The sequence below is a fragment of the Erinaceus europaeus genome, chromosome 2, assembly GCF_950295315.1.
Source record: "Erinaceus europaeus chromosome 2, mEriEur2.1, whole genome shotgun sequence".
NCBI lineage: Eukaryota > Metazoa > Chordata > Mammalia > Eulipotyphla > Erinaceidae > Erinaceus > Erinaceus europaeus.
The window spans coordinates 2,790,337-2,813,527 of record NC_080163.1 but is presented as its reverse complement, the minus strand read 5'-3'; the positions used below and the strand labels follow the sequence as shown (position 1 = coordinate 2,813,527).

General features: G+C 50.3%; 1 protein-coding gene across 3 annotated transcripts in view; it reads left to right on the top strand.

Moving 5' to 3' along the window:
• The first annotated feature begins 861 nt into the window (after nucleotides 1-861).
• The window catches only part of AP2A1 (adaptor related protein complex 2 subunit alpha 1), a 44,771-nt gene continuing 22,441 nt past the window's right edge, over nucleotides 862-23,191 (top strand). For 2 of the 3 annotated variants that reach the window (XM_060173542.1, XM_060173534.1), the window contains exons 1-4: nucleotides 880-1,073; nucleotides 22,246-22,314; nucleotides 22,499-22,641; nucleotides 22,777-22,970. In XM_060173542.1, coding sequence (XP_060029525.1) covers nucleotides 1,007-1,073; nucleotides 22,246-22,314; nucleotides 22,499-22,641; nucleotides 22,777-22,970 — 473 coding nt within the window. In that variant the 5' untranslated portion in view covers nucleotides 880-1,006. Of the gene's footprint in view, nucleotides 1,074-22,245; nucleotides 22,315-22,498; nucleotides 22,642-22,776; nucleotides 22,971-23,191 lie in introns of all 3 variants that reach the window. The other variant, XM_060173551.1, reaches the window with a different exon arrangement.

Genomic DNA, 23,191 nt, shown 5'->3' with positions numbered 1-23,191 from the left:
CATGAAAATGAGTTATTTTTTAATTGTGTGTGTGTGTGTGTGTGTGTGTGACTATAGGCAGAGAGCAATGCAGCCAACAGCAAAAAGAGTTTAAATCCCAGCTTTGTCACTTGTGAGCTGTGTGATCTCGGGCAGTAGGTCAGCCTCTCTGGGCCTCAGTGTTAACCTCTGCTCAATGGCTCTAGGCTAGAATTCGTCTCCTGCTGCGATTCTTAGTCTGCTGACAAGTCAAGTCCCGAAGTCGAAGCCGGGCGGGGGAGGGGGGTCCGCGGAGTCTTCCTGGAAGCGGATCTAAGGACTTGGGGTGGAAAGGGGGGAGGCAGAAATAGGGAACAGAGAGACGCTTGCGCAGTAAACACCTCCGACTCTCCAACCCCTCCCAAGCCCTTCTCTGCAGCAGGGAATTGCAGGCGCCTCTGCACCTATCCCAGTCCAGCTGAGTGACAGTCCGACAGGATCGACCAATTCCCGACGCCTGCGGGGGCGACCTGCCCTCCTATTGGTTTCCGTCAATGTCTGTCCCGCTTCCCTAAGCCCCTCCCCTCCGCCTTCCCGCACGTCAAGCCCTAGAGCAGCGGGATCCAATCACCCTCAGTTCTGGCGTCGCCGAGGGGGCGGTCCCAAACACGTCACCCAACTCCGCCCGCCCCGAGGGCAACGCCCCCTCCTCGCACTCTCGAACGGAAATAGCGGGGCGGTGGACCAATGGTTTCGACGTGCCTTTGTCCAATGGCCAATGAGAAACGGAGTGGAGGTGGGCCCGCATTTGAGCGACAGGCTCGTCAGCCAATAGACGCCTGAGTAGTGGGCCAGGCGGAGGGGCGGGGCGAGGTCAGGGGCGGGGCCACGGCCAGCCCGCCCGCCCGCCCGCCCGCCCGCCCGCCCTCCCCCTGGCCGGCTCGGCTCTTCGGCGCCGCCTGGGGTCCTTCTCTCCCGGTCGCCGCCCGCCGGCCCCCGCCGCGCTGCTCCGTGCCCGGCCAGGCCCGCAGCCGTCACCACCGCCATCATGCCGGCCGTGTCCAAGGGCGATGGGATGCGGGGGCTCGCGGTGTTCATCTCCGACATCCGGAACTGTGAGAACGCGCTCGGGGGGTGCGGGGAGGGGGGTGCGGGAATCGGGGGTCTTGGGGGGGGTCTCCGGGATCGAGAGCCATTGCGGGCGCGGCGGGGACGGATCGCGAAGAGCTTAGGGGACCGGGGGGTGGAGGGGCCCGGGGTGTCACGGGCGCCTTCTGGGGTGACGACGCGGGAGGGTCTGGAGGAAGAAGAGCCTCGTGGGGTCCCCCGGGGGGCGACAGCAGGCCTGGGGCTTCGTGCGAGATCCCTGATGTGGACAGAAAAGCGGGAGGAGGTGCCGGGGGGGGGGCGCCTCGGAGCCACGGAGTGGGAGGAGGGGGGCGGAGGACGAGGCGGAGAAGCCGAATGGGGACAGGGCTGCAGGGCCCGGGCGAGGGGCTGTCACGGGTGGGGAAGGGGCCTGCCGGGTCACACAGGCTCCTGGGTGCTCGTGGGGGGGCGCTGCGGAGAGGTGAAAGGCTGCGGGGCTGCACGACAGACGTGGGGGGCTGGAGTGAGGGTCCCCAAGGAAGGAGCCCCTTCCCCCCAAAAAAAAATAAAAACAGAAAGAAAGAAAGAAAGCAAGCAAGCGTCTCAGAAGCAGAGTCAAAGGTGGAGAAACTGAGACCCCAGAGGGTGGGGAGAGGGCGACGGCAAAGACGGGGACGTTTCGAAGCGGGGGTGCTTGCGGGTGTGTGCCAGGGAAGGGGGAGCCCCAAGCTCAAAGAAGGGGCTGTGTGTGTATGTCGGGGGGCGGTCTAGGAAGCTGCAGGGTGGGGGAGGCCTGATTCTAGAGAGAGGTCAGGGGTCAGGGGTCAGGGAACAGGCCCGGAGCGAGCGGACGCGCTCCCCAGGGACCACGTCCGCACAGGGGAACAAGGACCGGAGCCTTGTCACTTCCTAGCCCGGTGACCTTGAGTGAGGGACTTCTCTGGGTTTCCTCATCTGTCAGGAAGGACTGTTGTCGCACTCTCCTGCTGATGAGTGAAGCCTTCCAAAAGGGACCCACCTTGGCCATTGTTCTCACGGTGGGGCTGGATCTGGGGACCGCACTCCGTGATGGTTTGGGGATCTAGTGGGTCTGCAAGGATCTGGCCTCTAGTCGCTGCTCAGCAGGCAGGAAGAGGTGGAAACTGTCAGTTCCAGAAACTGTGTGATGGGCTTTCGTTTAGCAAGGGGCGGAGCTAGGGGGATGTGGGTGGGAGGGGGGACAGGTGTTAGGAGGAGCCTCTGATACCTGCGAGTTCAGGTGACACCCCTCCCCCATGTGGTTTCACTTGTGAGGCTTCAGCTTCTTGTCAGCAAACTCCAAGGAGAATGACACCTTACGCCTGATGGACCCTTCATCCCAACAGACTTGGAGGGGGTGAATTAAAAAAAAAAAAATCTTTAAAAAAAAAGAGGTGGTTTGAATCAAGGTCCTTTAAAAAAGGTTATTTGAGTCAAGATGTAAAGAAGATTTTTGTCCGTTGCAACTGGCTGGTGTGTGTGTGTGTGTGTGTGTGTGTGTGTGTGTGTAGTATCATCTCTCGTGGGCCGACTCTTCATATTTTTTAATTTCAGAGATATCACAACTTTCTCCAGTTCCGTGGCACCTCCCACTTGGTGGTACAGGAGCTTGAACTCAGGGTGCAGGAACAGCAAGGCACACACCCTACTAGCTGTCATCTAGTCCTATGTATTCATTTCTTATTAAGAAAAAAAAAAGATTTATTTATTAGTTAGAAAGAAAGAGAACCACAGCACTGCTCCGGCACATGCTTTGTCAGGGATCAAAGTCAGGACCTTGAGACTCTAGCACTTTATCCTCTGCACTACCTCCCAGCCTCCCATCATCCCCCTTCTCCTCCTCCCTATGCCCCCCCCCCCCCAGCACTGCTCAGCTCTGGTTTATGATGGTGGTGTGGGGGATTAAACCTGGGACTTTAGAGCTTAGGTATGAGAGTCTCTTTGTATAACTATTATGCTGTCTACCCCTGCTCTCTTCTTTTTATTAGGTAGGACAGAGAGAAATTGAGAAAAGAGAGAAAGCGAGACACTTGCAAACCTGCTTTACCGCTTGTGAAGCTTCTCCCTTGCAGGTGGGGACCAGGGGCTTGAACCCAGGTCCTTGTGCACGAAAATGTGTACACTCTACCATGTGTACCACCGCCCAGCCACCTCTTAAGTCTCTCTTTATTTTTGTTATTGTTGTTGTCACTGGGGCTTCATTGCTCCAGGACGACTTTTTCAGAGACAGACAAAGGGAGAAAGGGAAAGACAGCACAGCACTGAAGCTTCCTCCAGTGCAGTGTGGGCTGGACTTGCATGTGGGGCTTTCAAGTAACGGAGCAGGCACTCACCCTTAGGGCCACCTATCTTGCTGGTCCCAAGTCTCTTATTTTTCTTTCATTCGTCTTATTTATTGCATACGAGTTAGGGTTTTACACAAGAGAGGAATCAGAGCACTGCTCTGGCCCAGATGGCCTTAGAGATCATACTGGCAGCTTCCAGCATGTAAGTCTTGTGCTCTGCTCACTGAGGAATTTTCCTGGACAATGGCAGATACCTTTAGGCCCTGGGGCTTCAGTGGGGAACTCCAGTCCCCACCCTTGGGAGCTCCCAAGCCTTGAGGGAGGTGAACATAAACACAGAGAAGTGACTGGGGAAGTAGCTCTGCTGGGAGAATGTGAAACTTGCATGCCTGAGGCTCTGGGTTTGACCCCAGGCTCTACCCGTGCTGGAGTAGTGCTCTATTTGCTTGTTCTCTCCCTCTCCCCCTCCCTTCCCTTCTCCCTTCCTCCTTACCCTCTCCTCCTCTCCTACACTTCCTCCCTCTCCCTCTCCTCCTATCCCCCCTTCCTCCCTCTCCCCCTCCCTTCCTTTCTCCCTTCCCCCTTCCCCTCTCCTCCTCTCCTACACTTCCTCCCTCTCCCTCTCCTCCTATCCCCCCTTCCTCCCTCTCCCTCTCCCTTTCCCGCTTAGCTCTATCTCATATGAAACCAATAAAATTAACTGGGAGGGTGCCTGCTTTGTCACATGTGAGGTTTGTGCCTGGCCTCCATCCCACTGGGGAAGCTTCGGTGCTGTGGTGCCTTTCCTCTCTTTATGCCATGAAAGTTGGTCTGGAGTCGTGAAGCCCTGGTAAGGACCAAAAGGAGAAAATAAAACTATAAGGGATGTGCTATCAGAGAGAGAAATGGTTCAAGCCCCCAGCTCCCCACCTGCAGGGGCGTCGCTTCTGGGGAGCAGGTCTGCAGGTGTCTATCTTTCTCTCCCCCTCTCTGTCTTCCCCTCCTCTCTCCATTTCTCTCTGTCCTGTCTAACAACAACAACATCAATTACAACAATAAAAAAACCACCAGGGCAACAAAAGGGAAATTAATTAATTAATTTAAAAAAGAGAAAGAGAGAGGGGCCAGGGGAGATCCAGACATTGGAGGAGAGAGGCCAGAGGAATGAGGGCTTCACTGAGGACCTAACAGCATAGTGGAATCTCAAGGGATCAAGGGCACAATTGGGAAAGAAAGAGAACCCTAGGCAGGATGTGGGCAGAGGGCCTGGGGCCGCAGCCATCTTGCTGTGTATCCCAAAAAAAATGAGCCTCCCCATGCCCCACCAGTGTGTCTGGACCTGGGGGAGGAAGTTAGGAAGGAAGGGTGGGAGGTGAGAGGGAGTCAAGGACAGGGACCCATGTGGCTTTGAGTTAGAATAGTGGGAAGGTTTGGGATCCAGGACTAACTGATGGATGTTTGAAAATAATTCCTCTGCTCTGTGAAGAACAGGGGACCCAGGAGGTGGGGAAATTGGGGAGTCAACTAGAGGGTTCTCAAGGAGAGGTGTCAGCTGGACCTGGGTGAGAAAGGGGTGGTAAGGAGGAAGGGGCTGGGTGTGGGGTGGGTAACTTTTGAAGGATTCCCAAAGGGACTGGATGGGGCAGCTTGGGAAAGAAATAGAAACTGCCAGAAAGAAATAGAAATAGCCAGAGGGGAGCCTGGGGACAGAGGAGGAAACTCCAGCTTGGGGGACAGTGTGTTTGGGCGAGAAAGCCAGGGAGGGGCAGGAGATGCACATAGTGTCAGCTGCCCTTCTCATAGTCCCCTGCCTCCCATGTGCCCAGTAGTGTTGAGCATGAGAGCCCCCAGAAGCAACCCAGAGGCTCATCAACAGGTGATCAGAGGGGCCTGGAGATGGCACAGTGGTAAAGCACCAGACGTGCATGCCCTGAGGTCTCAGGTTCAATCTCTGACACTGCCACAAACCAGAGCTGAGCTGTGCCCTCATACCTGTTTGTTTTTTTTTTAACATTTAATCTATTTATTTTGGATAGAGACAGAGATTGAGAGGGAAAGGGGAGATAGAGGAGAGACAGACAGACACCTGCAGCCCTGCTTCACCACTTGTGAAGTTTCCCCCTGTAGGTGAGGACTGGGGACTGGAACCTGGGTCCTTGAGCACTGTAATGTGTGTGCTTAACTAGGTGCACCACCACCCAGCCTCCCTGTTCCCATTCCCCCATGAAAGCAAATAGATTGATTTAAAAAAAAAAAAAAAAGAGGAAGAGCTCCCCCAATAGAACATACACATCACCACACGTGAGGACCCAAGTTCAATTCCCTGCTCAGCACATGGGAACACCATGCAAAGGGGAAGCTTCACAGGCAGTGAGACTGTGCTGTACTGTCTCCCCTTTCTCTGTCCTTTACCTGCTACCTCAAAAAAAAAAAAAAAGGTTTGCTAAGAGCAGTAGAATTGTGCAGACATGACACCCCCCCCCAGCAAAGCCCTGATGTGTGTGTAGGGGGGAGCATTTATTCATTAAAGGAACCAAGGTGGCTGGAGAAACAAAATGTGATCTTCCAGACGGAATATTACTCAACTTTTTAAATTTTTTTATTAACTTTTTTATTACCAACAGGGCTCAGTGCCAGCACTACAAATCCACTGCTCCCAGTGGGTTTTTTTTTTTTCCCTTTTATTTGTTAGGACAAAGAAAAGTCAAGAAGGGATGGGGAGATACAAAGATGGGGGGGAGACCAAACAAAATACCTGCATACCTCCTTTACCACCTGTGAAATGTCCCCTGCAGGTGGGAGCAGGGGATCGAACCCAGCTTCTTGCACATGGTGACATGTGCTCTTAACGATGTCTGCCACCACCTGTCCCCTATTACTCAATTGTAAAAAAAAAAAAAAAAAAAAAGAAGGAAGTTGACTGGCAGATCGGACCCCCAGGGATGATGTCCTGAGTTTGATCCTTGGTACTGCATGTGCCAGAGTGATGCTCTGGTTCTCTTTCACTTATTAATAAATAATTCTTTAAGAAATAATAATAATAAAAAGTGGTCCGGGAGGTGGCACAGTGGATAAAGCATCAGACTCTCAAGCATGAGGTCCTGAGTTCAATCCTCAGCAGCACATGTACCAGAGTGATGTCTGGTTCTCTTTCTCTCTCCTCCTGTCTTTCTCATGAATAAATAAATTCTTTCAAAAAAAAAAAAAAGCTGGGGAGGGTGCTTGCTGGAGAGACAGCACAGTGGTTCTGCAAAAGACTCATGCCTGAGGCTCTGCGGTCCCAGGTCCAATCCCCAGCAACACCAGGAGCCAGAGCTGAGCAGTGCTCTAGTAGGAAATAATCATACTAAAAAGAAGGAGGTTTCAAAGGCCGGGCAGAATGAAAGCTACGGCATGGGTGAAGTGTGAGAGTGGGGTCCAGTTTCTGGGGAGAACTGCAGACCGGGTAAAGCCATGGAGACTGAAAGTAGATTAGTGGTCACCAAGGCCTGGGCTAGGGGAGTGGAATGTGGAGTGACTGCTGTGAGCCCAGGGTGCTTTGCAGGGTGGTGGTGGTGACAATGTTCTGGAATGAGACAGTGGTGGTTGCACAACACAGCAGTGGACTGGAGCCCTCTGCAGTGAGCACAGTGTGAGGACGGGCTTTGCGGCGTGTGAGCCTGTCCGGTTGCAGCTTTTTCTGGAGTGGAGCAAAGCATTCTGGGAGGGGGTGCATCGGTAGTTCACAGGACTTGCATACAAGAGGTCCCAGGTTCAAGCTACCCATAGTCAGGGCTGAGAGGGAGAAGAGGGCGGGGAGGTAGCACAATGGCTAAAGCTCTGGGCCCTCAAGCATGAGCTTCCAGTTCAATCCCTGGCATCGCATGTGCCAGAGTGATTTTTTTTGGCACTCTCTCCTTCTCTCTTTCTCCCTCTCCCCCCCTTCTCATTGATGAATAAATCAATAAATCTTTTTATTCAGTGCCCTGGTCCCCACCTGCAGGTGGAAAGCTTCACAAGTGGTGAAGCAGGGCTGCAGGTGTCTCTCAGTCTTTCTCCTTCTCTACCACCCCCACCCCTCTCAGTTTCTCTCTGTCTGTATTCAGTAATAGAAAAATCAAAATATATATTTAAAAAATAATAAATATTTTTATATAAAGGGGGGAGTGACTTGTAAAAAAGTTATGCCTTGGGCACCAGCTGGTGGTGTGCCTGGTTGAGCACTGTAGGGGTGGAGCAGTGCTGTGATGTCTTCTCTTTCTTCTCTCTCTCCTCTCGTTCTCTTTCTCTTTTTCCTATAATTAAGAATAAAAAATTGGGCTGGAGAAGGCACTCAGCAGTATTGTGTGTGAAAGAGGCTTTGGGCTCATTCCCTGGCACCAAAAAAAAAAAAAAAAAAGAACAAAGAACAAACACAGCCGGGGAGGTGGAGCAGTGGTGGAGGCCAAGACTTGCATGCATGAGGTCCCAAGTTTGAGCCCCCGTATTTCTCGTGCTGGAATGGCAAAGCTCTGGTCTCTTTGTTGCTCTCATTAAATAAATACACAAGTTCAAAGAAAATCAAGATGTTGGACTGTTAGAAAAGTCATGTTTTTGTTTGTTTGTTTGCATAGAGAAACACAAAGGGCAGGGAGACGGCATAATGGTTCTGCAGATGACTCTTGTGGCTGAGACTGCAAGATCCCAGGTTTAGTCCCCAGCTCCGTCATAAACCTGAGTTGAGCAGTGCTCTGGTAGAACAAAACAAGAAAAAGAAAAACAGAAAAATACGTCATGACTTTTCCAACAACCCAACATGATATTTTTATTTTATTTCTATTTATTTATTTTTTACCAGCACACTACTCGGCTCTGGTTTATGGTGGTGCAGGGAGTTGAATCTGGGACTTTGGAGCCTCAGGCATGAGAAGGAGTCTCTTTGAACAACCACTATGCTGTCTAGCCTTGCCCTAGTTTTATTTTAAAACTTCTTTCATTTATGCACAAGGACCTGGGTTCAACTCCCAGGTCCCCACCTACAAGGGGGAAGCTTCAAGAACCATGAAGCAAAAAAAAAAAAAAAAATTTTTTTTTGCCTCCAGGGTTATTGCTGGGGCTCAGTGCCTGCACTACGAATCCACTGCTCCTGGAGGCCATTTTTCCCCTTTTGTTGCCCTTCCTTGTGGTTGATCGGTGTTGTTGTTATTATTATTGCCGTCGTCATTGTTGGATGGGACAGAGAAATGGAGAGAGGAGGGGAAGACAGAGAGGGGGAGAGAAAGATAGATACCTGCAGACCTGCTTTACTGTCTGTGAAGCGACTCCCCTGCAGTTGGGGAGCCGGGGGCTCGAACCGGGATCCTTACGGTCCTTGCACTTCGCGCCACATGTGCTTAACCCACTGCACTACTCCCCAGCCCGCCCCCCATGAAACAATTCTACAGGTATCTATCTCCTCCATCTCTCTCACTCAATTTCTGTCTCAAATAAAGGGGAAAATGCCCACCAGGAGTGGTGGATTTGTTGTGCAGGCACCAAGCCCCAACAATAACCCTGATGGCAATAAACAAAACAAAACAAAAACCTTTTCTTTATTAGAGGGAGGGGGAGGGAGAACTACTCAGCTCTGGCTTCTGGTGGTACCAGAGATTGAACCTGGGACCTTTGGAGCCTCAGGTATGAGCCTGGTGCGGGCTTTTTCTCCGACCTGAAAATAAGAATGATTTTATTTCATTTTCCCAGAGTACTCAGTTCTGACTTATGAGGGTGCTGGGGATTATGCCTGGAGCCTCTGGTGCCACAGGCATGAAAGTCTTTTGACATAACCACTATGCTGTCTTCCCAGCCCATTAACAATGACTTTAAAAGGTGGAAGAAGCCAGGAGATGTCATAAAATGGCCCAGGGAGAGAGAGAGCCCTCCTTGGTTGAAAAGCTCAGTGATGTAGAAAAGTTAGCCCAGCCAAGGGAGGAGAAGGGCTGTGAATGCAGAGGACAGGCAGCAAGTGCAAAGGTCCTGAGGCCCATGGACACTCCAAGGGCAGACCCACATGGCTGGTGCAGGGAGCATTGGAGGGATGTTCGAGCAGGGATGGGGGGATAGGAGGGTTGGAGGGATGAAGGTGAATGGATTCAGGGTATAGGGAGAACACATCCTGTTGTAGGTTTTGAAAGACACAGTGAGCAAAGGCTGGGAAGGCAGGGGTTGAGAAGGAGGGCCAGGAAGGACAAATTCTACAGATAAGGAGGGAGAGGCTGAGCTCTGGCCCAGCTGCAGGGTGTGGCCCTGTCCCCTCAGCGTGACATGTGGCATTCAGCCTCCAGCCATTCTATTTATCTGTTCTGGGGCCAGGCTGGGGTGGCCTCTCTCCTGGGCCCGGCTCCTCCCAGGCTCCCAGGGAGTGTGTGCGGGAATGAATGGGGAAGGGGCCTCTGGGCTGCCCGGGTTCCCTGAGTCCCACTTTACGCGGGGACCCTTTTCATTTGTGCCATCTCCCCTTGGCCTGGGGGTGCAAGCATGCGTCTGACCCCTCCCTGGGGCCCCAACACACCCTGTGCAAAGCCTGACCCCTAGTGATCGAGGGCTAAATGACTGAGCACAGTTGTGAACCCATCAGCATTACTGTTACTTTAAAAGATTCTATTTCTGGGAGTCGGGCGGTAGCACAGCGGGTTCAGCGCAAGTGGCACAAAGCGCAAGGACCGGCATAAGGAACCCAGTTCGAGCCCCCGGCTCCCCACCTGCAGGGGAGTCACTTCACAAGCGATGAAGCAGGTCAGCAGGTGTCTGTCTTTCTCTCCCCCTCTCTGTCTTCCCCTCCTCTCTCCATTTCTCTCTGTCCTATCCAACGACAACATCAATAACAACAACAATAATAAAACAAGGGCAACAAAAGGGAATACATTTTAAAAATTATATTCAAAAGGGAGTCCAGCAGTAGCGCAGCAGGTTAAGAGCACGTGATGCAGGGCGCAAGGACCAGCGTAAGGATCCCGGTTCGAGCCCCGGGCTCCCCACCTGCAGAGGGTTCCCTTCACAGGCGGTGAAGCAGGTCTGCAGGTGTCTATCTTTCTCCCTCTCTGTCTTCCCCTCCTCTCTCCATTTCTCTCCGTCATAACAACATCAATAACAACAATAATAATTACCACAACAATAAAACAAAATAAAAACATTAAAATTTTTTTAAATTATATTAAAAAAATATTCTATTTCTATGCACCACACTAGTACATATGCTTGAACTTGGGACTTATGCCTGTGTGTCCAATGATTTTTTTTTTAATTTTTTTTTATTTTTATTTTTTTTGTTTTTTTTTTTTGATTTTTTTTTTTTTAATTTAAGAAAGGATTAATTAACAAAACCATAGGGTAGGAGGGGTACAACTCCACACAATTCCCACCGCCCAATCTCCATATCCCACCCCCTCCCCCGATAGCTTTTCCATTCTCCATCCCTCTGGGAGCATGGACCCAGGGTCATTGTGGGTTGCAGAAGGTAGAAGGTCTGGCTTCTGTAATTGCTTCCCCGCTGAACATGGGCGTTGACTGGTCGGTCCATACTCCCAGTCTGCCTCTCTCTTTCCCTAGTAGGGGATTTTTTTTTTTTATTATTGTTTATTTTTACCAGAGCACTGCTCAGCCGGGACCTTCGGAGCCTCAGGCAGGAAAATAACCACTGTTATTTCCCCAGCCCCTAAATTAATTAATTATTGGCTAAAGACACAGAGAAATCAAAAGGGGGGGTATACATATATAGGGAAAGAAATACCTGCAGTACCGCTTCACTGCTGATGAGGGTCTCACACACACACCTTATGTGTGGTGACAGGTGCACACCTCCCGTGCTTTTTAACCACAGTGCCACCTCCTGGGGCCTTTATTTACTTTTGCCACCAAGGTTATCAGGGGCTCAGTGCTGGCACTACAAATCCCATAGGCCATGCCCCCTTCTTTGTCTTTTTTTTTTTTTTTAATATTTTAACTTATTGAGTATGACGGGGAAATTGAAAGGGGAAGGGGAGATACAGATAAGAGAGAGACATCTGTAGCCCTGCTTCACCGCTCGTGAAGCTTTCCCCCTGCAGGTGGGGACCAGGGGCTTGAACCTGGGTCCTTGCACACTGTGACGTGTATACTTAACCAAGTGTACTACTGCCTAGCCCCTCCCCTTTCTTTCTATTTTATTTGATAGGGCTGAGAGAAATTAAAGGGAGAGCGGAAAACAGGGAGAGAGAGTGATAGACACCTGCAGATCTGCTTCATGGTTTAAGTGTCCACTTAGTAGGTGAGGAGCAGGGGCTTGAACCCAGGTCCTTGTGCACAGCAATGTGTGTGCTCAGCCAGGTGCACCACTGCCTGGTCGCCCCCACCCTCACTCCCAGGTGTATCTATCTATCTATCTATCTATTTATGACACCTGGTGGGTCTGGCAAGAGCCAGTCCTCACTGAGCACCGTGGAGTGGCGGGCACTGTCCCCAAGGTCCCCTGCCTATGCTGCTCACATTCCAGGAGGGAGGTGGCCCAGAACACCTGTACGTGCATAGGAGGCAGACACAGGGTGGGGTGGCAGCGGTGCCGGGAGAAAGGGCTGCAGGGAATGGTTCTGCAGACAGTTAGGCGGCAGCCCTGCTACCAACACACTCTGGGCCTTGCGGACTCTCACTGACAAGGTGACCTCAAAGCCAAGAGCAGCATTTAGCAGGTGAACTTGGCCAGCGGAGGTGTGGAGGAGGGTGCTCCTGCAACAGGGCTGAGCTGGTACAAAGGCCCCGGGGTAGGGCTTGGCTGCCTGTGTGTGTGGGGGAGAGAAGGCCACCTTTGGTGGGAAAGCTGGTGCCAGCGGCTGAACTAGAGCTCTCTGGGGCCTCAGGCCAGGGAGATGACATCGAGGGTCTGCAAAGACTCTCGTGTCTGTGGTTCTGAGGGCTCTGGTTCAATCCCCAGCACCACTAGAAGCCAGAGCTGAGCAGTGCTCTGGTAAAAATAAATAAATAAATACATACATAAATCACTAATAACTAAGAGTTTAGTGTAGTGCAGCCGCTACCATAGCGCTTAGTTCCAGGTGTCTTGCAGGCGGTGAGGAGATTGCACAGAGGATGAACCCCTTTGCTGGTGTTCCAGTATCTTCGTGACTCCCCCCCCCCCAGATTCTGAGTGGCAGCAGCAATGTCCAGGTGCCCCTGGACAGATCTCAGCCCCACCCCTGCTAACTCTGTGTCTGGTGCCCTCAGTGCAATTCCACACCTCCCCTGCCAGGACCGCCTGCCTGGCCCTGGGGGAGCAGCCTCGCCCCACCGCCCTTGAGGAGGAGGCTCCCTGCGCTGGACCAAGGGAGGCGCAGGTTCCTGCCTCTGCACCCACAGGGGCACCAGTGTTCCCCCCGCACCCCCAGCTGGCTGTGGCTTAATAGCACCGCCTGGCCCCGCCCTGTGACTGCAGCCCTGCAGTAGTCTGTCCGACCTTGGGGTTCTGGTTACAGTTTGTTTGCTACAACTGACACAAATTGAGAGGGGTGGGGTGATAGAGGGAGAGAGAAAGAGAGATACCTGCAGACCTGCTTCACCTCTTGCAGGTGCTGCTCAAATTCGGTGACTGGGGGATGGGGCAGTAGCGCAGCGGGTTAAGAGCGCACGGTGCAAAGCGCAAGGACCGGCCGTAAGGATCCCGGTTCGAACCCCCGGCTCCCCAGCTATAGGGGAGTCGCTTCACAGGCGGTGAAGCAGGTCTGCAGGTGTCATATCTTTCTCTCCTCCTCTATGTCTTCCCCTCCTCTTTCCATTTCTCTCTGGCCTATCCAGCAACGACGACATCAATAACAGCGATAATAATTACAACAACTATAAAAAAAATAAAATAAAAAACCAGGGTAGCAAAAGGGAAAAAACGGCCTCCAGGAGCAGTGGATTTGTGGTGCAGGCACCGAGCCCAGCAATAACCCTGGAGGCAAAAAAGAAAAGAAAAGAAAAAACCAAATTCCAGTGACTGATAAGGCATGCAGACAGTCTGCTTTCCTTTACTGTATATGTCGAAGTTATTTGTTTGTTTATCATTGAGAGAGGGAACGCAAGAATCAGAGCGTCACTCTGGCACATGTGATGCCATGGGGTGGAACTTGGGAACCTCATGCTTAAGAGTCCGATGCTTTACCCGGGTTATCACTGGGGCTCAGTGCCTGCACTACAAATCCAATGCTCCTCAAAGCCTTTTTTTTTCTTCTTCTTCCTATTTTGTTGTTGTTATTGTTGGAAAGCACAGAGAGGAGGGAAAGACAAAGATAGGGCGGGGGAGACACCTGCAGACCTGCTTCACCCCTTGTCAAGCGACCCCTCCCCCCACAGGTGGGGAGCTGGGGGCTCGAACTGGGATCCTTACGCCTATCCTTGCGCTTTGTGCCACGTGCCCGTAACCCACTGCTCCACCACCCAGCCTCCCCTTTCATTCCTTTGCTGCCTGGTTTATCAATGAGGCTCCCCACCCATGTCACAGTACCACTGCTCCTGACGAACTTTTTTTTCCACATTGAAGGTGAAGAGAGGCAGAGAAGAGACACCGTGTTTTCTTGTGGTGCTGAGGGCTTGAGTCCAGGTCCTTGCACACAATAATGTCCACACTCGACCAGCCAAGCTGTCTCCTAGCCCCTCTCTTTTTCTTTCCTTCCTCCTCCTCCTCCTCCTCCTAATATTATTTATTTTTAATGAGAAACACAGAGAGAAAGATCAGAGACCAGAGCACTGCTCAGCACTGGGTGATGGTGGACCTGGGATTGAACCTGAGACTGCAGAGCCTCAGGCATGAGAGTCTTTTGCAGAACCATTATGCTATCTCCCAGCCCTCCCGCTTTCTTTCTTATTAGAGAATGAAAGAGGAGGGAGAGAGAGACCAGAATCCTGCTCAGCTCTGGCATAAGTGGTGCTAGGATCCAACCTGTAGCCTCTGAGGCCTCCGTGTGCAGGCCAATGCTCTAATCATCTGGGCCAGCTCCCTGGCCCTTGAAACTTGATTTCATGGGAAATATTTGCTCTGTACTGTTTGTAAAAACTGATGATTGAAAAGTGAATACATGAAGAACCTGAGTTGCTCCCAGATTGTTTTTCCAGTGGCTAAATGGAGAATTGGTTTTAAAATTTACATTGGAGAGGGAGTCTGAAAATAGATGAATAACCCAGGTTCAAACCCTGGTCCCTCAAGAGTGGTGAAGCAGTGCTGCAGGTGTCCCTATCTCCCACCCCCCATCTTAACTTCTCTCTCTCCTATCAAAATTTTTTTTTAAAAATTAAATATTTATTTATTTATTCCTTTTTGTTGCCCTTGTTGTTTTATTGTTACAGTTATTATTGTTGTCGTAATTGTTGGATAGGACAGAGAGAAATGGAGAGTGGAGGGGAAGACAGAGAGGGAGAGAGAAAGATAGACACTTGCAGACCTGATTCACCGCCTGTGAAGCGACTCCCCTGCAGGTAGGGAGCCGGGGGCTCCAACCGGGATCCTTATGCTGGTCCTTGCGCTTTGCGCCACGTGTGCTTAACCGCGCTACCGCCCGACTCCCTGAAAAATAAATTTAAGTGGTCTGGGAGGTGGCGCAGTGGATAAAGCATAAGACTCTCACACATGAGGTCCTGAGTTCGATCCCTAGCAGCACATGTACCACAGTGATGTCTGGTTCTTTCTCTCTCTCTCCTCCTATCTTCCTCAAAATCAAATAAAATATTTAATAAATAAATAAAACATTAAAAAATTAATACATTAAAATTTTTAAATTTTATTGTCTATGATTTTCACATGAGACACAGAGAGAGTGAGGGAAAGAGAGTAAGCAGTCTGGTACTTGCACTCACTACAGGATAAAACCCAGAATCTCAGTCCTGCAAGGCTGGTGCTCTACCAGCTGAGCCATTGCCTTAGCCTCAGCCTGTGACCCTCCAGTCCCAGAGCCTGGTGCCAGGAAGCCCTCCTCCTGGGTCTGATTGCTGCCTCCCTCCCAGCCCTCATGCAATCCAGCAGTGCGGAAAGCTGAGCAGGTGTGACTCACTCCTTCACCTGGTCTGGAGGGAGCCTGAGGATCAGAGAATCCCTTTCCAAAGCCTTGCCAGGCTTGTTTGCTGGCCCTGACGCAGAGCGCAGAGCTCGTCCCCCTGCGCCCCTCCCCACTGGGCCTTCCATTATCCTGGTCCTGTCCCAGCTGCCCTCAGTCCCTTTGTCCTAAGTGTCACCCTGCGCAGCAGCCACCCAGGCTGACCTCTGAGGAGGCTGTGCCCTCCACAACCTTCTCTTTTGAAGACCTGATGCTGTGAGCTCTCTCTTATGCTCTGAATTATTTTTAGAGGGGGCTTTTTATTTCTTCTAATATACACATATATATTCTATTTAATGAGAGAGACCAGAGTACTGTTCAGCTCAGGACAGAGCAAAGAAGTGCACTGTTCAAATGAGCTGTCTTGCCAGCCTTATTCATTTATTTCAAAAGACTTATTCAGAGCAAGAGTTGACAGCATAATGGTTATGCAAAGAGTCTGTCATGCCTGGGGCTGCAAAGTTCCAGGTTCAATCCCCACTACCACCATAACAGTGCTCTGGGGAAAGAAAGGAAGATAGGAAGGAAGGAAAGAAAGAAAAAGGAGATTCATTTATGAAAGAGAGGGAAAGAGAAGCAGAGTATCACTGTGCTGCCTGTGGTTCTGGGGCTAAATAATGCAGGTTCACTGTAAAAATCTTGTTATTTTATTTTATCTTACTTCAAAGACATGGTGAGGGTGAGGGTAGATAGCATAATGGTTATGAAAAGAGACTCTCATGCCTGAGGCTCCGAAGTCCCAGGCTCAGTCCCCTTGTCAGCCAGAGTTGAGCAGTGCTCTGGTAAACAAAATAAAATAACAACAACAAAAAGACACCTGGTTGAATGCAGAAGGACCCAGATTCAATTCCCTGATCCCCACCTGTAGGGAGGTTTCATAAGCAGTGAAATAGGTGTAAATAGGTCTCTCTCTCTTCCCCTTCTCAATTACTCTCTATCTAAAGTAAATAAAAATAAATCATGTATATATTTTTTCTTTTTTTTGCCTCCAGAGTTATTGCTGGAGATTGTTGCCTACACTAAGAATCCACTGCACTACAACAATAAAACCACTGTGGCAACAAAAGGGAATAAATACATAAAATAAATATTAAAAAAAAAAAAGAATCCACAGCTCCTAGCAGCCATTTTTTCCATTTTATTGGATAGGACAGAGAGGATTCGAGAAAGGAGGGCAGATAGGGAGAGAGAAAGACAGACACCTGCAGACCTGCTTTACCTCTTGTGAAGCGACTCCCTGCAGGTGAAGAGTGGGGGGCTGGAACCTGGATCCTTGCGTGGGTCCTTGTGCTTTGCCCTATGTGTGCTTAACCCCATGCATCACCACCTAGTCCCCTAAATTATAAATATTTTATTATTAAGAGACAAGGAGAAGCAGAACATCACTTTGGCACATGTGTTTCCTGGGATCAGACTTGGAACTTCCTGCTTGAGGTCCAGCACCTGGGGGCTGGGTGATGGTGCAGTGGGATAAGCGCACATAGTATGAAGCGCAAGGATCCTAGTTTAAACCCTGGCTCCCTATTTTTACCTCTCCTCCCCTCCCTCCTCCCACATCTTTCTCTCCCCTCTCTATTTCTCTCTGTCCTATCCAATGGGGGGGGGGGGAATAGAAGCAGTGGATTCATAGTGGCAGCCCCAAGCCCCAATAACCCTGGAGGCAAAAAAAAAAAAAAGAGTCCAGCACCCTGGCGACCACACCGCCTCCAGGGCCACAAGCTGGTGCTCTTAGGTGGTCCATTTATTTAAAATGCTTGATTAAAAAAAAATGCTTTGGGAGTCATGGGTTCAGCACACATGGTGCAAAGCGCAAGGATGTGCTTAAGGACCCTGGTTCCAGCCCCCAGCTCCCCACCTGCAGGGGAGTCGCTTCACAGGCGGTGAAGCAGGTCTGTAGGTGTCTATCTTTCTCTCCCCTCTCTGTCTTCCCCTCCTCTCTCCATTTCTCTCTGTCCTATTCAGCAACTGCGACATCAATAACAGCAATAATAATAGCTACAACAATAAAAAACAAGGGCAACGAAAGGAAATAAATAAATACAGATTTTTTTAATGCTTTATGTGTTTTAATGAGATAGATACAGAGAGAGAGAGAGAGAGACATCAGGACTGAGGAGAGAAAGCATAATGCTTCAACAAAAGACTCATGCCTGAGGCTCTGAGATCCCAGGTTCAATCCCCAGAACCACCGTAAACCAGATAGCATCTATCTATGTCTGTCTCTGTCTCTATCTCGTTCATTAAATAAAAGTGAATAAAACATTTAAAGAGAGATAGATAGCTCGGCTCTGGCTTATGATGATGGTATTGGGGATTGTGACCCTGGGGCCTCAGAGCCTTAGGCGTGAGTCTACTCCATGCTCCCCCCGCACAGGCTTATGTGCGGAATAGAGCCAAGTTCTCACCGGGCCAAGTCCACGAGTTCTGGGAAGCCCTTGGTCCCTGCCCCTGCACTTCACCTGGCCACTGCTGGTTATCAGGGCTGAGTGCTGCCCAGAAACCGGCTTGTCTTTCACGGCTGCAGCTTCCACTATGGCCCCAGCTGCTTCCTGGGCAGCCTCAGTCCTGTCACCTCTGTTTCAGGTGTGGGGCTGGGTCCTACTGGCCCAGAATCACTGGGGGATAATTACAAGGGCCTATCCCCTGGGGCCTCCACAGCATATAATTAATAAATGAAGGATCCGGTGTCCTAAAAGCTGCACAGGCCAGCTCAGACTCACCCCCAGCTACTGGCCCTTCCTTTGGTGTCCAGACTGGGCCTCCACCCCATCCTGAGGTCCTGGGCAGGTGGCCTCATGCCCCTTGGGGTCCTCCTTTGTGCCTTGGCTGAGCTGGGTGCCCGGGAAGCCCATGGGGACAGAATGGCTTCCCAGAAAAGTGACCTCAGGGCTTGTCCCACAGCTTACGGGTGAGGCTGGGAGCCAGGCCCAGAGCTGAGCTCAGGAGGAGCTGACGAGGCCTATCTGGGCCCAGAGGAAGCTGGGAACAGCCCAGGCTCTCCACACAGAGGGGGCCGCCTGCGACGGCTCATGAAGCAGAAAGAGGGGCCGGGAGGGGGCGCTGGATGGAGCACAGGACACACAGGTCCGAGAGCCTGAGTTCCATTCCTGGAGGCACCTGTGCCAGGGTGCTGCTCTGAGTTCCTTCCTTCCTTCCTTCCTTCCTTCCTTCCTTCCTTCCTTCCTCCCTCTCTTTCTTTCTTTCTTTCTTTCTTTCTTTCTTTCTTTCCTTCCTTTCTTTCTTTCCTTCTTTTTAAAAAATATTCATTGATTTATTCTCTTTTGTTGCCATTGTTGTTGTTTTTTTTATTGTTGTAATCATCATTGGATAGGACAGAGAGAAATGGAGAGAGGAGGGGAAGACAGAGAGGGGGAGAGAAAGACAGACACCTGCAGACCTGCTTCATTGCCTGTGAAGCGGCTCCCCTGCAGGTGGGGAGCCGGGGGCTCGAACCAGGATCCTTATGCTGGTCCTTGCGCTTTGCTTAACCCTCTGCGCTACCGCCCGACTCCCTTGTTCCTTCTTTTAAAAAATTATATTTACTTATTTATTGGATAGAGATAGCCAGAAATTGAGAGGGAAGGGGAAGATAGGGAAAGAGACAGAGAGACACCTGCAGCACTGCTTCACCACTTGTGAAGCTTCCCTCTGCAGGTGGGGACTGGAGGGCTCGAACCTGGGTTTTTGCTCATTACAACATGTGTGCTCAACCAGCCAGCTGGCCCGGCTGTGTTCTGAGTTTCTCTCTTTTCCTTTTTTTTTTTTTTTTTTTTTTTTTTTACAGAGTACTGCTCATCTCTGCCTTATGGTGTCACCAGAAATTGAACCTGGGATTTTGGGGCCTTAGGCATGAGAGTCAGTCTCTTGACATAACCATTTTACTATTATCTCCCCCACCCATTTCTCTCTTTCTCACTCTCCCACAAATAATTAAAATTATAAAGATAGAAACAGTGACCTTTTTATGATTTATTTATGAGATGGCAGGGAGTGAGAACCAGAGCATCTCCCTGGAACATGTGATGCTGGTGGGAATTGAACTCAAGACTTATGTTTGAGAATCCAATGCTTTACCCACTGTACCACCTCCCAGGATGTTGTGATATATATATATATATTATATATTATGTTGTAATATATATATAATATATATATATATTTTTTTTTTTTTAAGTAAAAGCAGCAACTGGTAAAGAGCCAGACTTGTACACCTGAGGTTGCTACCTGGGCATATATTGAAGTGATGCTCTCTCTCTGGTTTTTATGTGATTCTCTTGTTCATATGCAATAAATAAAATTACTTTGTTTTAAAAAAAATCTTTTTATTTACATATTTATTATTGGACAGAGACAGAGAAATTGAAAGAGGAGGCTTAGAGAAGACAGACAGACACCTGCAGCCCTGCTTTACCATTTGTGAAGCTTCACCTCTGCAGGTGGGGACCAGGGGCTTGAACCTGGGTCTTTGTGCACTGTAATGTCTGCACTTAACCATGTGTGTGCCACCACCTGGCCCCAAAATCACTTTTTTTTTCTTTTAAATGAATAAAGACAATGAAGTAGAATAAGCAGCCTAGAAGGTGCCTTGGAGGCTAGTGTACTGCACTTGCAAGCTTGAGGCCCCGAGTTCAGTCTCCAGCATTGCACATGCCAGAGTGATGCTCCGGTTCCCTCATACATAAGTAATATTTGAATTAAACAGAGGCCAGAGAACTCTCACGGTGGTAGAGCACAAGACTTACATGTCTGAGGCCTCAAAGGTCCCAAGTTCAATCTCTAGAGCTTTATGCTAGAGCTGAGGAGTCCTCTGGTATCTTTAAAAGGAGCTTTAAATGTATATATATATATATATATATATTACTGTTATCACGGTCTCAGAGACTTCAGTCTATTTCAGATAGAAAGAGAGTTAGTCTATTAGACTGGCTGTGCCACCCTGAACACGCCCAGTCTCGTCTGATCTCGGAAGTTAAGCAGGGTTGGGCCTGCTTCGTACTTGGAGAAAAAGGGAGTCAGTCCCTAGTGCAGTGGGGGCCAGGTGGAAAGCAGGCATCCCCCCCAGGCGAGCTGTCTTGCAGCTCACGAGACGCCTACATATATATTTAATGAAAAAGATACAGAACGAAAGATAACAGAGAGACAGATACCAGAGCATGCTCATCTCTGGCTTATGGTGGTGTTGGATATTGAACTTGGGACCGCGCAGCCTCAGGCATGAAAGTCATAGAACCGCTTTTCTATCTCCCCAGCCTCAGGGAAATTTAATTGAAAGCACATAGTATGTAACCTAAAATGTAACACAGATATGATTAGAACATGTTTAAATCAGTGTTTAAAAAATTGTAATGGCTCACTCCTGAGTAATAGCCCCAGTTTGTTCTTATTTATAATGATTAATAATTTATAAAGCTTACTTTGACAATATTGATGTGGCTAATATGAGTGATAAGAATGGTTGCTGGCGGTAGCGCAGCGGGTTAAGCGCAGGTGGTGCTAAGCACAAGGACCAGCGGAAGGATCCCAGTTCGAGCCCCCGGCTCCCCACCTGCAGGGGAGTCGCTTCACAGGCGGTGAAGCAGGTCTGCAGGTGTCTGTCTCTCTCTCTTCCTCTCTTTCTTCCCCTCCTCTCCATTTGTCTCTGTCCTATCCAACAACAGCAACAACAATAATAATAACTACAACAATAAAAGAAGGGCAACAAAAGGGAATAAATAAATAAATAAATAAATATTTTTTAAAAATAGAATGGTTGCTAACCGTCACTGGTACATAATTAATAAGCTTGCCTTCACCTTTCCCATGCTGTCTCCTCCATCTGATGTGTCTTTGTCCCTCACAGCCCAGACCCCGTTCAGAATAGCCCTTTCTTCCTTTCTCTTGTTCTTTATTTCCTCTTTCCTTCCTTCTTTCCCTCCTTTCCTCCTTTCTTTTTCTCTTTCTACCAGTGTTGGGGCTTAGTGCCGACATTATGAGTTCACCACTCCCAGAGGGTCGTTTTTTCTCTTTTTCTTTCTATTTTTTCATTCCTTCTCCAGGGTTATTGCTGGGGCTCAGTGCCTGCACAACGAATCCACTGCTCCTGGAGGCTTCCCCCCCCCTTTTGTTGCTTGTCATTGTTGTTATTGTTGCTATTGATGTCATTGTTGTTGGATAGGATAGAAAGAAATAGAGAGAGAAGGGGAAGACATAGAGGGGGAGAGAAAGACAGACACCTGCAGACCTGCTTCACCGCCTGGGAAGCGACTCCCCTGCAGGTGGGGAGCCGGGGCTCGAACCAGGATCCTTACGCCACGTGTGCTTAGCCTGCTGCACTACCACCCGACTCCCCTCTATTTTTTTAAAGGTTTATTGGTGGAAGAGAAAGAAAGCAGAATGTGAGCATTCTGTTGGGAGGGGTCTAGCTGGGGGGCTCCTGCTGCCCCGTGCACCAGAGTGGCTGGCAGGTTGTACAGAGGGGAAGGGGCAGTAATCTCTGAACCCAAGGTTACGGCTTGGCAAGTGTGTGAACTTGGGGCCTGTGTGGGACTAGAAACCTGGGAGGAGAGTTTCTAGGGGACACAGCGCAGTGAAGCCGTGGTAAAGATCAGGGTCCTAGGTAGAGGCTCAAAAGCTGAGCTGAGCTGAGTTCATTTCACTGCGGGGGCTGTCTTTTCTTGCTGGGTCTGGAGCGGGGCTCACCACAGCTGGGTGGGGTTGGAGCTCCCAAGGAGGTGGCAGTTCAAGGGTGTCCCCTCCCCCATACACACTGTTTCTGGATGTCAGGCTTCCAACTGGAGAGGTTGGAAGTGGAGAGAGAGCCCTTCCAGTAGGGAGGAGTCTTGAGAATGAAGGAAGGAAGAGGGCTCAGCTCTGCAGAATACTGACCTCCCCCCTTCTATCCCCAGGTAAGAGCAAGGAGGCAGAGATCAAGAGAATCAACAAGGAACTGGCCAATATCCGCTCCAAGTTCAAAGGTAGCTGGGCCTGGACCCCTGGGTCTGAGGGAGGAGGGACTAGGGGAACCCTGAGTGTTAGAAAGGGAGGGCTGGGAAACCCTGGGTCTGAGGGAGAAGACACTTGAGTGTCTAGATTTCTGGAATTTGTACACGAGATCCTTCAACATTTTTGTTTTTCCTTCCCTCCTTCCTCTGGCCCCAGGGGACAAAGCCCTGGATGGCTACAGTAAGAAAAAATATGTGTGTAAACTGCTCTTCATCTTCCTGCTTGGTCACGACATTGACTTCGGGCACATGGAGGCTGTGAACTTGCTCAGTTCCAACAAGTACACAGAGAAGCAGATAGTAAGTCTGAGGGAGAAGGGGGCTGGAGGACCCCTGGTCTGGGGAGGAGGGCCAGAGTACAGGGTGTAAGTTAGGGGTGTGGGTACCATTGGCCACAGGACTCCAGCTCTCGCCCCGTCACCCCCTCACCCCCAGGGCTACCTGTTCATCTCCGTGCTGGTGAACTCCAACTCTGAGCTGATCCGGCTCATCAACAACGCCATTAAGAACGACCTGGCCAGCCGCAACCCCACCTTCATGTGTCTGGCCCTACACTGCATCGCCAACGTGGGCAGCCGCGAGATGGGCGAGGCCTTTGCTGCCGACATCCCCCGCATCCTGGTGGCCGGGTGAGGTGTTGGGCTGGGGGCCGGGAGTGGGAGGCAGGGAAGTGGCGAGGCCCAGACAGACTCAAGGCTCCAAGAGCTTATGTCCCGAGATCTCAGTCCAGCTGGGCATGAGGCTGTGCTGGGAGCAGAGCCCAGCGATTGGGGGCAGCTTGGGGTTGCTACTTCCCTCTCAGCAAGTCTACTGACTATAAATGGCAACCTTGAAAAGCCACGAGAGAGAA